The sequence below is a fragment of the Phaseolus vulgaris genome, chromosome 2 (assembly GCF_000499845.2).
Source record: "Phaseolus vulgaris cultivar G19833 chromosome 2, P. vulgaris v2.0, whole genome shotgun sequence".
NCBI classification, from domain to species: domain Eukaryota; kingdom Viridiplantae; phylum Streptophyta; class Magnoliopsida; order Fabales; family Fabaceae; genus Phaseolus; species Phaseolus vulgaris.
The window spans coordinates 46,640,773-46,654,805 of record NC_023758.2 but is presented as its reverse complement, the minus strand read 5'-3'; the positions used below and the strand labels follow the sequence as shown (position 1 = coordinate 46,654,805).

General features: G+C 34.2%; 2 protein-coding genes across 2 annotated transcripts; both read left to right on the top strand.

The window, feature by feature from the left end:
- Nucleotides 1-414: 414 nt before the first annotated feature.
- LOC137812727 (uncharacterized) lies at nt 415-2,474 on the top strand. Its single transcript, XM_068614902.1, has 3 exons — nt 415-601; nt 1,614-1,765; nt 2,228-2,474. The coding sequence occupies exons 1-3, from the start codon at nt 526-528 to the stop codon at nt 2,243-2,245; spliced, it is 246 nt and encodes an 81-aa protein (XP_068471003.1). The 5' UTR covers nt 415-525; the 3' UTR covers nt 2,246-2,474.
- A 3,500-nt stretch (nt 2,475-5,974) lies between these two features.
- Nucleotides 5,975-13,934, top strand: LOC137812726 (uncharacterized). Its single transcript, XM_068614901.1, has 16 exons — nt 5,975-6,131; nt 6,227-6,323; nt 6,923-7,284; nt 7,391-7,499; nt 7,587-7,669; nt 8,077-8,140; nt 8,249-8,366; nt 8,460-8,614; nt 8,795-8,840; nt 11,110-11,181; nt 11,435-11,575; nt 12,527-12,564; nt 12,675-12,725; nt 13,071-13,238; nt 13,334-13,446; nt 13,556-13,934. Exons 3-16 carry the CDS (start codon nt 7,157-7,159, stop codon nt 13,677-13,679), a joined length of 1,410 nt encoding a protein of 469 aa, XP_068471002.1. The 5' UTR covers nt 5,975-6,131; nt 6,227-6,323; nt 6,923-7,156; the 3' UTR covers nt 13,680-13,934.
- The last annotated feature ends 99 nt before the right edge of the window (nt 13,935-14,033 follow it).

Genomic DNA, 14,033 nt, shown 5'->3' with positions numbered 1-14,033 from the left:
AATAGTATTATGAATTATATAATCCGAAAGTCTTTTATGGATTTGAAAGTAACTTCTGGATTATGTAATCCATAATATATTTGGATTACATAATCCGAAAGTTACTCTCAAATCAATGTTTTTTTACAGATTATATAATACGGAAACTAATCATGCATATAAAAAAGGTTTATAGATTATATAATTCAAAAGTTAATATTATCTTAGAAAAAATTTATGAATTAGGTAATCTAAAAACTAATCATGCATATTAAAAAAAATACCGGATTACCTAATCCAAAAACTAATTATGAATTTAGAAAAATTCTTATAGATTATATAATCCAGAATATTATAGAAGGATATTTTTGAAATACAAAAATTTATGGAGGTGAGAGGAGAACATATGAGGTGCAGGAAGAAGCAGTCTTTATTGGATATTGGGTGTAACAGTGAGGCCCAAACAATGGACACGCTTTACATGTGTGGCCAGATAATGGAGAATTGTGAATCAGAAAGTGAGTTTGCAGCTACACAGCGTGAGCGATGGGTGGAGCTCAGGCGTTGAAACGAATCCCTCGCATCAAGTTTCCGAACAGACATCCCAATTCCGCCGCTTCTGGTCGGTGCACTCTCTCTCTCTCTCCCCTTCACTTTTTCTCCATTTTCCACTTTCTCAGTATTTCATTCACTTCTTTGCCATTTTCCACCACAATCGATAAATAATCTAACCTTAACATCGGAAAGAAGCCAGATACTGAAGTTGATCAGAGTTAAGGGCAAAGTAATATGTTCCCAAATTGTAGGGTTGTGAATTCTTGTGTTTGAAGTCCCAAAATTTAGAAGACTATTTACTTCTCGAATATTCAATATTAGGAAGGATTAGTATGCTTTAATTAATTTTGTTTTTTTCCACAGTTTTTTATTTTATTTTGTCTTTAATCTAGGTTTTCAATTTGATGAGAGGAGTACAGAATGGATTTATTGAAAATACGGCTTTTGGTAGAGTCTACCAGAGTTGGCTCTTGATCTATGTAGATAGCTGACCAATCTAATGGGGCATGGCTAAGTGGTTGTTGTTTTAGTAAATGTTTTTTAAAAATTGGAACTGCTGTTTGGTCGCGATTAAACTGTAGTCGAATTAGTGATATTTTCATTGGAACCTGTACAAAAAGTGAATATTTTCATGTTCTTAGTTTAAGAAGTTCTACATTGTGTCAACCAATGAAAAGTCACGGTTGATATGACTTTTAAGAAACTTATCATGTCTTTCAACCGTTCGTAATTGGATAGCAGTGTAAAATTTCTTTACACCTTCAATGCTCGGCCTATTTACTATTTTAAGTAAAATTTTACATTAACATATAAAGATCATATTACATGTTTTATGAGATTAAAATTTGTAAGAAGTAGTTAAACAATTTGAAAAATTGCTCCGAAATTCGTGATTGGTTCATACCTGGTTTTGAACTATTGTTTGTTCCACTGGTTCTGTTTGGGCCAGCGGATCTATTTTGAAAATTATGGTTGTGATTGGTGATAGCTGGATCCACTAGACGAGTGATTATTTCCTCAATTATCTGTAGATTGACTGTTAGTTAAATTACTAATTCTATTGAAAATTTTCATTGCAGGTTCAGCATCTACGACTCAGGCTTCATCTTCAGCTAGTGATGCTAATTTATCATTCTTTTCAAGTTCAAATGCTTCCGCAACAGTGGGAGGGAAGGCCTCTCTTCAGCCCAAAAGAACTCCAGTGTCCAAGGAAGAAATTGAAGCAGTCTTGGTATGAAAGCCTCCTTCTTAGTGCTAGGTTTCTCACCTTTTCCGATTACACTTATAACTTTCGCTCATAACAAACACATTTATGGACTGACGAAGGGTTACTGGGTTAGGACCCTACTTACCCTTGCATGAGCTACTATTGAAGTTTGCTACTAGTCAGGCTTCTTAAGAACTTCCTCCAGGAGAAGGCCAACCGTTGGATGTGCATGGTTCCCACATTGGAACCTACACACCTGTACAGAAAGTGAATATTTTCATGGAGGAAGAACAGTTCTTCCTCCCAAAATATACGTGTTTTTCTTGTTTACTTATTTTTTGTAAATACTAATCATCTTTGGATTTAGCCTAGCTAGGTATTGGCTTAATTGACTGATCACTACTTGAAAACTGGGAATGAAAATAAATTTTCTTGCCCCTTGGTTTATTTCTGTTACTAATTTAAACTTGTGGACTTTTTTGGCAGTTGGGTGGCTGCTTCTAATCAAAAGTGTTCTGGAAAACGCATCTGTATCTTAAACTTCTGTGACTCTGATTCATCAAAGTTCTGACGATGGTTACTTTTTCCTTTTTGTTGTTCTAGTGCCCTGTCTACAGTTTACTACTGATTCAAATTGTCAATAATGGAATATGACCAGGTTTGAACTTTGAAATTGAGAACCATGTTGTCTTATGTTATTACTTCTATAACCAGCCAATTTACCTAGACAAAAGGTGCCTCAGTTGCTTTTTATATCTTTATTAACTGTGTAATACGTTTAATTAGTAAGGAAATGTTCAAAGTAAGAGAAGAAGAATGTGTGTTATGTACCATATTCCATAGGGGCTGTTGCTAGTTGCTGGTTGCAGCCATGAGTGGAAAGCTAGACGCTAGGATTGAATACATTCAATAGATAGTTGTTTGATTCCCTTGTGCCATGCAACTTTTAAAGTTGTCAAAATGCCCCAAAGGTTAGTCATCAGGCTATGGTATATGAGTGTACCCTATTTTGAGTTGAAAACCAAATGACCAATTACCAAAGCTGTCTCTGAACTCACCTCCACACGCAGCCGTGTTGTTGCACACTGATCCATCACTGTTACATTTCATTTAGCAGTAGTAAAACGAAAACCTGTCTCTTCTTCCTTCACCTCCATATGTTCTCACCTCCATAAATTTTTATATTCCAAAAATGTTTTTCTATAATATTTCAGATTACGAAATCCGAAAGTCTTTTTCCACAATTCGTAAATAACTTATGGATTATGTAATCTGGAATATATATAATTTTTTTAAATTGATTCCAGATTTTATAAATATACGGAATATATATAATTTTTTTAAATTGATTCCAGATTTTATAAATATAAGGGTGACATAAGAAGACTAAAAAGGAATTTTCACGTTTTTGTATGGGATGACACAAGTAAATATGGAGGTGCAGGAAGAAGCAGTCTCTGACTCAATGTAGGCCGACCTAATGAAGTTGGGCTGGACCAGAAAAGCCCAAATTCAATTCAAAGGCCTAATAAATGAAGTCCTGGCCCTGTAAAGGCCCGTGCGCTAAACTGGTATTTGACCATTGGGATCTAACTCAAACTTTGAAGTCCAAATCCAATTTGTCACCTCTCATTTCATCCGTCTAAATTAGGGTATTGCATTTCGGCACATTGTCCTATAAGGGAGATAGAATCTCTGACCAAGCATGTTTGTAAGCATAAACATGTATTAGTGTGCAGTTTTTTTTAATAGAGTTCGTTAAATTTTAAAACATGTATTTATCTAAACATCAAGAAATAAGGACAATCCGTTCGAAATTCAAGCAAAAAAATTATGGTTAGTTATCAAGAAACCGTAACCACCGCCTATATAGCACGAAAAGTTGGATTTATTATGACATTTTAATTTATGGCATTCCATTTTCTTAAAAAAATAGCTTACAAATACCTCATTGCGATCTCAAATATAAAACTTCACTGAGAATTTTTCTCCAAGAATAAAATGTGCTTACAATGGTTGACTATTAAAATTGTGATAGAACAAAAATATATTTGACAAATTGAAAATTAACCATACTATTAATCTTTGTGAATTTTATTAATATCTATTACTGTACTTACTAAGGGGTAGCAAAGCGGGTCAGCTCACCGCGCGCTTGGCCCGCAAAAATGTGGGTTGGGTTGGCCCGCACCGCAAAGTTATTGCGGGTTAGAATTCTCAACCCGCCCCACATAAGAATTGGCCCGCGGGTTTGTGGGTCAGCCCGCGTTTTTTTTCTAAAATTAAATATATATTTTTTTTACATTTTGTTCTTAAAAATTTGTCAAATTAAACCTATATATTTGTTATTATCAAACCTAAATTCTTTTTCTTCCTTTTCAAACATAATCAAACATCAAAACATTAAGATAAATATCAAATATCACTATTCTTCCACTTCCAAAACATTAAAAATACCTAATTCCAAAACATTAAACATAAATATTAATTAAAAAAAACATTAAATATAAACATTATTGACGCGATTGTGTTGTATTTCTTTCTTTGAAATTTTGTGAAAACCTAATTGTGTTGACTTGCTGCTGCTAAGTGCCAATTTTTTTTTTCTTGCGGGTTAGCGGGTCAGCCCGCCCCGCTGCTGGCCCGCACAGGTTGCGGGCTAATACGGGACGGGCTAATGTGGATTAGTGGGTTGAAAATGTCAGTCCGCCCCGCGTTTTTTAGTAGCGGACCAACCCGTACGGCCCGTCCCGCTTTGCCATCCCTAGTACTTACCATTTAAAAATATTTTTCTCATTTTAATGGAATCAAATCCTCAAATCTAATAGCATTACCAATAATTTATGCAACAAACAATAAATATATGCTACTTATTCTCAAAAATATATTTATTTCTGTTTATACAATACTCTCTTAATACTTCCATCCTATATAAATAATTTAATTTATATACATGTCACAGATTATTAATTTAGTTATATAAAAACTTTTTAAATTAGTTGTTATATGTAAATATTATTAGTTTAGCCCCTACGTCTTTTACACATTTTTAATCTAGTGTCTCTACAAAGTTGATTCTTAGACTGACCTTTACACGTGCGATGCATTTTAACGTTAATTTATGTAAAAACAAATAATGTGCTATATTACTTAACATTAGGATTTTACACCGCTTTTACAAACCAAATCAATATATGTACGAAAGCTAAATTAATAACATGTGAATATCGTAATGACATATATCATATGAATGATGTCAGCAGACACAGAGATTGCTTTAATTGAGAGTTTGCAACCTGTCTTTAAGACTAAATTCTATAATTAACCAAAACAAGTTATTTGTAATTTTTATAACTTTCATTTCAATTTTTTTTCTACATTAATTATATTTTAACCAAATTATTCTCAATTAATTTACGATAAATTATGTAATTTAATAGAATATATTGTCTTTTCAACGTTCGAAGATGATGATCTATGAAGTTTAAACACTTCTTTTAAATAACGTCGGTGTCGGATACTCATATTGGACACCGACACTCGTATGACACTTGTAGAATACATATCTGTGAAATGACAAATTCAAAAAGTATTTGTTAGATTTCTGACAATTCTAGTATTGTTTTAACACATTTTTTTTTTAAATACATAAATTTTCTAAAAACTCAAATTTATTGTATAAATTTTTATTATGATTATAAAAATAAGAAACAAATCTTTTTGAACTAATTATGAAACACATTTTTTTACTAAAAAAAATTTGAAACATACTTGTACAGATAAATATTTATTATCAATTTATATAATTCATAATTATATAATATATAGATCGGTACTCATGTCTTACATTTAAATATTATACTTATTTTTGTTTTCGTGTTCGCGTATCAGTGTCTGTGCTACATTATCTATGATAACATATATTCATCATTAATAATCACGATAATAACTTTTAAAACATTATATTATTTTCAATCATAACTTTTTTTTTAGTTTCAAAATAAAAAGAAAACCAGGGATTTTGTTTATATTATCCTGGTAAAGCTAGAATGGAGTCAAGGTGTGAAGGATTGCAGGTGGGCAAAAGTGTCTTTTCGCTATAACCGCAACAGCAAACGGAAGCGCGGTGTACGAAACAAACACCCGCGTCTTGGGCTTGGAGCCGCTTTCTGTTTCAATTTCCAGCGAAGAAAGTGTTCATCATCAAAAACCCTTCTCTGCTATATTCATAAAAAATTCAGTTTTAATAATTCTGCTCTGCCACTTCTAACTTGAAAGCAGTAGCTGTCGTGCCACATGTTCTCTTCGTTTGACCCATTATTTTATTTTATTTTCTTATTCTGAAGTTGAGTTTTTTTCTTTCGATCTTCGCTCAGTCTGGAATATTAGGGTTGGTAAATCTGCAACATGTGTTGATCTGGTTTCATAGTTCTGAGTTTCTGCTTGTTTCTTGCCTTGAGGTGTATTATTGTTCTTTGTTTTCAGACGTTTCTGTTCCCGTAAGTTGATGAATGTGGTTGAGGACTTTTGTCGATCACGTGGAGCGTTTGTATAGGTGAAGTCTTTTCCTCACACTATTCAGGTGAGCATCCGAGTCTTTTTTGGGTCATCGGTTTTTTGCTTTTAAAGAAGCATAATAATTTAGCGTTCATTATGCTGATCGCTTTGGACTTTGGAGTAATACACAACCGTAGTGGGATACTAAGCTGGAACTGTTCTCTCAACATGTTTTGTAATTTGATCTGCATAAAAGAGTTGCTTCTTTTACCTTGAGAGGGGGAAATAATGGAAAAGGGATAACGTAGGTTTGTTATGGCAGCTGGCAAACAAATGCCGTGATGAGTCAGTCTTGTATTTTCTCTAGAACTTGCATGTTTTTCTTGAGTTTTTGGTCCAATGTAATGGCAGTCGGCATTTTCCTTACAATTTTTCTGGATGCATGGATTTTATTTTCCACACCACTCTAATTGAAGATACCAGAACAGGCTTTTCTCTTCAATTTTAGTAGTTAAACCACAAGTATTCTGGGACTGCTTGTTTTGGCTGGTCTAGGGATTTGCTTACATTGTTTTCTTGTTAGCCCGTGTTAGTGCACAATGTGTTTTTTTTTTTTGTGGGGGTGGTAAAGATTGGATGTGGATGTTTTGTGTGTCGCTGAACTTTTGTTATTGTACATTTCAGGGCTGGCACCCATATCATATTCCTATTATTTGCTGAAATGACCTTTGGCTGCATACTGAGCGAAAGTCAAAAACTGGTTAGCAACTTATGAATCAGTCAAGGAAGTGATGAATTTTGTGCCGATTTAACATCTTGGTGTGGTTACTATTTGAAGATAAACCGTCCTTCACTCTTATGATGCTGTCATCCTCAAAATAGGATTGCCCTCCTTTCTTCTTGTTGAAGGTAAACTTAATGGATGATGGTCCTCCGAAACTAAAAATCATCCCTGATCACTTTCAAGTTCCAATATCAAGTTTAGAATCCCCTGAGAGCAGAACATCATCATTTATTACAGAGCCTGGAACTGATCAATCTTCAAGGTATGGTTTCCTGGTTAAAAATTGATAGAAGAAAGCACTAATAAAAACTGTTATTAAGAGACTTTCAATTTATTTGAAACAAGTCACTCAATCTAGCTTAGTTTAGGTCCTCACGTCATCAACGGACTCGAAGGAAATTAAGGACTGCTTTCATGTTGAACTTGTTTTCTCCCAGGCGACTGTCATGGGGTTCCACTACTGGAGGTCAAGAAAAGGTGTGATTTGAGAAGCTTTTATGCTGCAAATTTTGTCATCGGTCAAGGTTCTATTATATCCTACCAACAAAAATTTATATTCTGTAGGTTGAGCTAACAGTTGCAGAAGTAGAATCACTTCGATCAGAACTCTCTGATATAGAGGAGAGGGAAGCTCACTTCAAAGCTCAGTGAGTGATGTGATCCTCAACTTTATAATATTAATGATTTACTAATTAGCAGAATTCTTTAGGTCACAATTCTTGTATCCTCTAGGTGTACTGATCTCATTGATAGAAGCTGCACAGCAGAATAGATGCTGGCATATAAGTGTTAAAGTCTACATACGTCTGACTTTTTGGAGTATTAAGAATAAAAGGAGGACATCCTTTTACTTTCGTTGTTATCCATTTCACTCCTTACGAGTGATTCTTCTTGGTGTGCTAGACATAACTACTCTTTAGTCTTATTTGTAGTTGAAATTGCTTAATTGAGAAATCAGAGAAATTAACTGTTTAATACCTACCTACCTATTCCTCCCCCTTTGCTTTCTTATATAATGATTTGTTAAATTAATTTTGTTTAACAATTAACACAGGTTGGAACATATTGATGAAGTTTTGCGGTCCGCTCGTTTATCTGGATATTTATACATTCGAACTGTACTAACTGCCTGCCCTACACCAGTTTATCTTTCTTTAGTTTGAACTTCATTATTTATTTCACATAACAAGCTGAACTCATTTGCTTTTGCTCTTTATTTTATGAAGAGATGGGCAGCACTACCAGGAGAACCTGCACCTATAGACGATACTGAAGTAGATGATAGGCTTCCTCGTTTTGTCGTTCTCCACGGAGCATGTATATTTTTATATCTGTTGTGTACAGGTAATGCAGTAAGTCATGTTCTTTCCTACTAGTTGTAGCTCTCATTTTCAAGAACTACTTTGCTTTAATATTAATGTAGTTAACTCTGAGCAGATCTAAGCCCCCAGGACTCAACCCTTCTATCTGATATCATTGAAGTAGGGAGTTTACCATGTTTTAAGCAAGAAGATGATGAAATTCAATATGCCTTTTATATTTTAACTCGTCATGGATTGCGATATGAATGCTCAAGCAATTCTAAGTTTCAGGTGTGTCCACGTTAAGATAATATGATTCTTAGTAGGAGTTATTATATTTCAGTTTTACACTCTGAACTGATGTTAAACAATTTTCATCCTTGATATAATTTTGATCAACTTCTAAAGACAGTATTCAGTCACTTGTCACCATGTCAATGATGTAGTTTGCCTCCAATTTTCTTCTTTCAGGTGGACTCTTGGTTATTAGCTTTACAAAGCGAATGCAAGTTGGAACATGATACATTTTGTAAAGCTGACTGCAAACTGGAATCTGATACTTCAGTTCCCAATGGTTCGATTGAGATGTAATATAAGTAGACCTTCTTTGGTGAGTTTAAGTGGCTTTGTAAATCTTGGCTACTTTGTAAATGACGATGATATCTTGAGAGTAATTTAATAGAAAGTAGTGATTTATTTGTTACTTTTGACTCGAACCAGAACTTTAACGATCCATTAGGTTTAAACCTTGTAATTTTAATGACCTTTCTATATGTATGTAAACTAGAGTCGGTACATCTTTATAAAGAGAAGCATAACATTGAATGCTTATACCTGAATGGTGAATATTGTGCCATTTTGAGGTTTTAAAAAATGATAAAAACTCTGCAAGAAAGGGTGGTGGTTATGCTTTTGCGATCTCTTTTGTTCACGAGCAGCATTATGAGTTGTTAGTGTCCAACTTTCATTATCTTCCTGGGGAGATTCTGATAAGCTATAAATTGTACTGTAGGCATATAATTTTGGTGTAAGCATGGTTGATGGCTGAGAAACTAGTGGAGACCTTGAATATCATTAAAAGGGCACGACAATCTAAAAAGCTCGTATAACTGTTAGACCATTTCCAAAATTAAAATAATGATATAAAGAAGTGGGAGGAGGATTCAAACTTGACAGGTGGGTTACAAAACGATTTTCATTCTTTGTGGCTTATGTTTCATATCGGAACTTGTTCTTTCTCCTGTTTAGTTTGGTAAGGAAAAAAAATAGACGACAGTACAAAAGGAAGATGTGAAAAATAGATTTTTTGAATGGAAAGAAATAAGTGAAATATTTATTTATTATTATTAGTATTTTTTTTTTCATTAGTTATTACTATACATTATTTCGATTAAAAAAACAAAAAAATAGATTGACAGGTAGTTACTCAATTGATTATGAGGGGTTAAAATAATTTTGGAATACATTTTTGGGCCTAACATGCCGTATTGAAGAAAAAAATCCACGTTTTTGTGAAGAATCTTGAGAGAGAAGTTGATGGAGAGGGTTTCAATTTTTTTTTGGTTGTTTCTTCCTGTACCTAACAAATTTCTTCCTACACCCCGTTAGTTTCAAATAAAACTAAAACCGTTTTACTTCTTTTAAAAATAACTTTCGGATTGTTTTTTCCAAAATATTTTCAATCATATTCTCTGAAATACATTTTATTAATTCTGGATTTACCAATCTTGAAATAAAAAAATGTATTCCGGAATTTTACCATTAGAAACTCATTTATGAAAGAAAATGACTTGTAAATTATAGAATTGAGAAGTAAAGTTTGTATAATATATTTCAAAATATATAATTTGAATTCAAAAATACATTTTAAAATGTAAAACTTAAAATTATGTTTTGAGAGATAGTTTTCTCCTTTCAGTCTCATTCGGATGCAGGTTTAAATCCACGGGAAACTTGGTGGTGGATGCATTGTATTTGATTGTTATCTTGTATATCATGGTGTGAGTGAAGTTCAGAAGCGCTGTTACATTGAACCTTCTTCTCTAACATGTTAACCATAATCACTAAACTTAACACCCTCCTCTAACAAACTTTTCTTTCTTTCTTTTTGTCCAAATCAAACAGTCCCACGTAAAGTATTTGACAAAAGAGGAGGTTTCGTAATGATTTTCAAGGACACAAGAATCTATAAAAGATAATTGTACCCTTTCAACAACCTTATTATTACCACATCATCGTTTTCAACAATCATTTATGCATAAAAAAAACCTCTGTCTCATCTGCTGTTAATAATTTTACTTCAACTCTCACTCCCTGTGTTCTTGGACTATTTTTGTAACAGATATCCCCTGCAGTTACGAAATAACTTTAGGATCAGCACTTCAATCTCTCACCATCCATTTTTTAATTCTTTTTTCTATTAGCGGTATCCAAGGAGGCGCACATATATAGGGGAGGTAGTTGAAGAGGATCTGATTCCCAGCACGTGGACTCAAAAGGAGGGCTAACAGTAGTAAAATTAGTTAATTAACCCTTCAAACCTAACTCTAACCCTAAATTGACTACGTGCGCAGACACACACCACCCATTTCCAATTTACACATCCTACCAAAAAAACTACCCAAAAGTTAAAATAAACAGAAAACGAAGGACCAAATTGCAAAGGTAGGGGAAATAAAAGAAGCAATAGTCCTTCAGATCCTTCTTCATCCTCACATACTTGTGTGTTCTCTTCTTCTTCTCTGCCACTGAGAACATTCTAGTCCAAGCCAAGAACATGGCCTCACAGGTTTGCAAATCCGCTTCCAGAGCCGCGAGGTCCCTTCTCTCTGCTTCCAAAGCCTCTCGTTTCCACTCTCGTAACTACCTTCTATCCCTTTTTCTCATTATCACCATTTTTTTTCTTGTTTTTTTTTTATTTAAACCTTTCGTATCCCCTAACAACCATATCATGCCGCTAAAATTAAAACTCCATGATTCCGAGCTTTCTTTTTATTTTTTTGCACCGACATCTGTTTTTTATTTTTTGTGGCCTTTGGATTGGAAATGTGAACGAGTCGAATTTAGATTTTTGTGTTTCGCTGAGATGAAAATGAATATTCGCTTTTACAGAAGGACGTGCGGTTGGGGCTGCGGCGGCGGTTTCGTTGAGCGCCAAAGGGCCTCTTTTGTTCTCGAATTATGGGAGGGGCGGTTCTGGAAGTGGATCCGCATCGTCATGGATTTCAGGAGCCCTCGCTCTTCCTGCTGCAGGTTTGGTCACCAATAACTGTTGAAACAATGCATTCACTTTTTGACTACTGTGTGGGTTTGTCATCACAAAGTGACAAACCGATTCATATTATAATTGCTACGAATGGCCATTTATATCATATATATTTGTCTACAGTGAGTAGATCTACTCTATACCATTAATATAGATGGTTAAGATCTAAGATGTACAGATACAAAATGTGAATCCGATACAACAGAAAATGCAATTATTCTAAAAATATATATAATACAATTGTGTGAGATACATCATACATATCTAGTAATGTAATAGAATTTCATATAATTAAGATTGGATTTAACTAAAAAAGATAATTATCTTCTTCCTCAATATGCCCCTATTTCTTATTTGTAAAAGAAGATGCCAATTGGGTGTCAAGATAATAAAAAATAGATAATGCAAAGGAGGAGGAGCCTCTTCTAATCAATACCACTAGTTGGGGATCAAGTTAAGTTATTGGATTTGATATAGACTTGATTAATTTCCTTAGCATCCCCTACATTGGAAAATGATTTTAATCAAGTCTTTAAAGTTATAAATCCATGCTATTCCTTTCAGTTTGAATCAACTCCGGCTAGTTCTTGACGCATTACTCGATCTCCACCATGATCTGTAACTTAACATTGTGACAGATCAATCAATTGGAAAAACTATGAATGAACATTTGCCATTTTTTATTCCGTTTGGCATGTGTATCAATTCTCCTAAAAAATTCTTTGATTACACAGACTCTACATTATTTTAATATCCTAGTTTTTTTTATGACCTGGTTGCAACTTTAAAGTTTGAACAAACAAAGTCTTAACGATTTGCTTCTGTGCTTTGAATTAGTCGGTGGGATCTTAAAGTGGCGCAATATTAGTGCGGGCTTCCTTTAACTTGTTCTGCTACTAATTTATTTTATTTGTTTTGTCTTCTGTTGTGTCTTGAAGCTTACATGTTCCAAGATCAGGAGGTGCACGCAGCTGAGGTACGCCTGATATTTCTTTAACTAATTCTCGTTGTCTTTTTCACTCATATTGCTGGTTGCGTGCTGTTTTCCCTGACACGTTTATAACGTGTCTACTTTTTCTTACACAGCTGGAGCGCACTTTCATTGCCATCAAACCTGATGGGGTGCAGAGAGGGCTGGTAAAGTAAAATTTCATTTCTTGCACTTCTTTATGATCTGTTTGTGAAACAAAGTGAACAAGTAAGTGCAACTTTGTCCGCACGTGTCGCAATATGGTCCCACTTTGAGAAATTATTACGAATCTGGAAATACAGTCTCAACTAATCTTTACTTAATTAATATATATTAAAGTGTTATTAATTCTTTTTTCTATATTCGTTAATTGAACTGTGTCACACATATATTTGTTGAAACATGAACTCGTGATAATTTGGAACTACCTAATAATCTCTTGCACATTATCCTCATCCTCTCTGAGCTTTGTTCAGGTTTTCCTCACCATTTTTTGTTTTTCTCCTTTTCAGATTTCTGAGATTATATCTCGTTTTGAGCGAAAGGGGTACAAGCTTGTGGGAATTAAAGTAGTAATCCCTTCAAAGGAATTCGCCAAACAGCACTATCACGACCTGAAAGAAAGACCCTTCTTCGATGGGCTGTGTGATTTCCTAAGCTCTGGCCCTGTTATTGCAATGGTTAGAAAATAGAAATGACTCAATCTCTGATAACAGTAATCAAACAAGCCAGTGCCCTTAATTTTATTTTTTATTCCCAAAAATTCATGTCACAGGTGTGGGAAGGACAGGGAGTTATTACATATGGCAGAAAGCTAATTGGAGCCACAGATCCTCAGAAATCAGAACCTGGAACAATTAGGGGTGATCTGGCTGTTGTTGTTGGAAGGTAACTAATTGTTCTGCAAATAAATGTGCTACTTTTGGTTCTCTTCACATAATGCTTTCTACATTATTTGGTGATCACAAATTTGATTATAATTGTGCTGTGCTTACAGAAATATAATCCATGGGAGTGATGGTCCCGAGACTGCGAAGGATGAGATTAAGTTGTGGTTTAAGCCAGAGGAGTTGGTTCGTTTCAGTAGCACTGCAGAGAAGTGGATTTATGGTAGCAATTGATTCTTTCCCTCATGCCTTGGGTTTTCTACAAGCTCAGTGAGTTTTTTGGAATAAGTCATTTGTCAGCGGCTATACTGAACTCTAGAAGCCACAAATAAGCGCGATTGAGATTCGTAGCGTTAATATATTTTAACAGGAATTGCATTATTTTTTATCTGTAGTGCGACATTAATTATGTCGATGATTCTAAATGGGTCAATTGGCTTTTGAAAACACTGTTCATCTTATAATAGAAAACATGTATGAGACTTTAAATCTTCCAACAGTATTAGGTAGTCAATTTATAAATAATTTCTTTAAAATCTAGACACCTCCCATTTTCTTAAAAAAATATTTTTTTATCCCAAAGGTTGC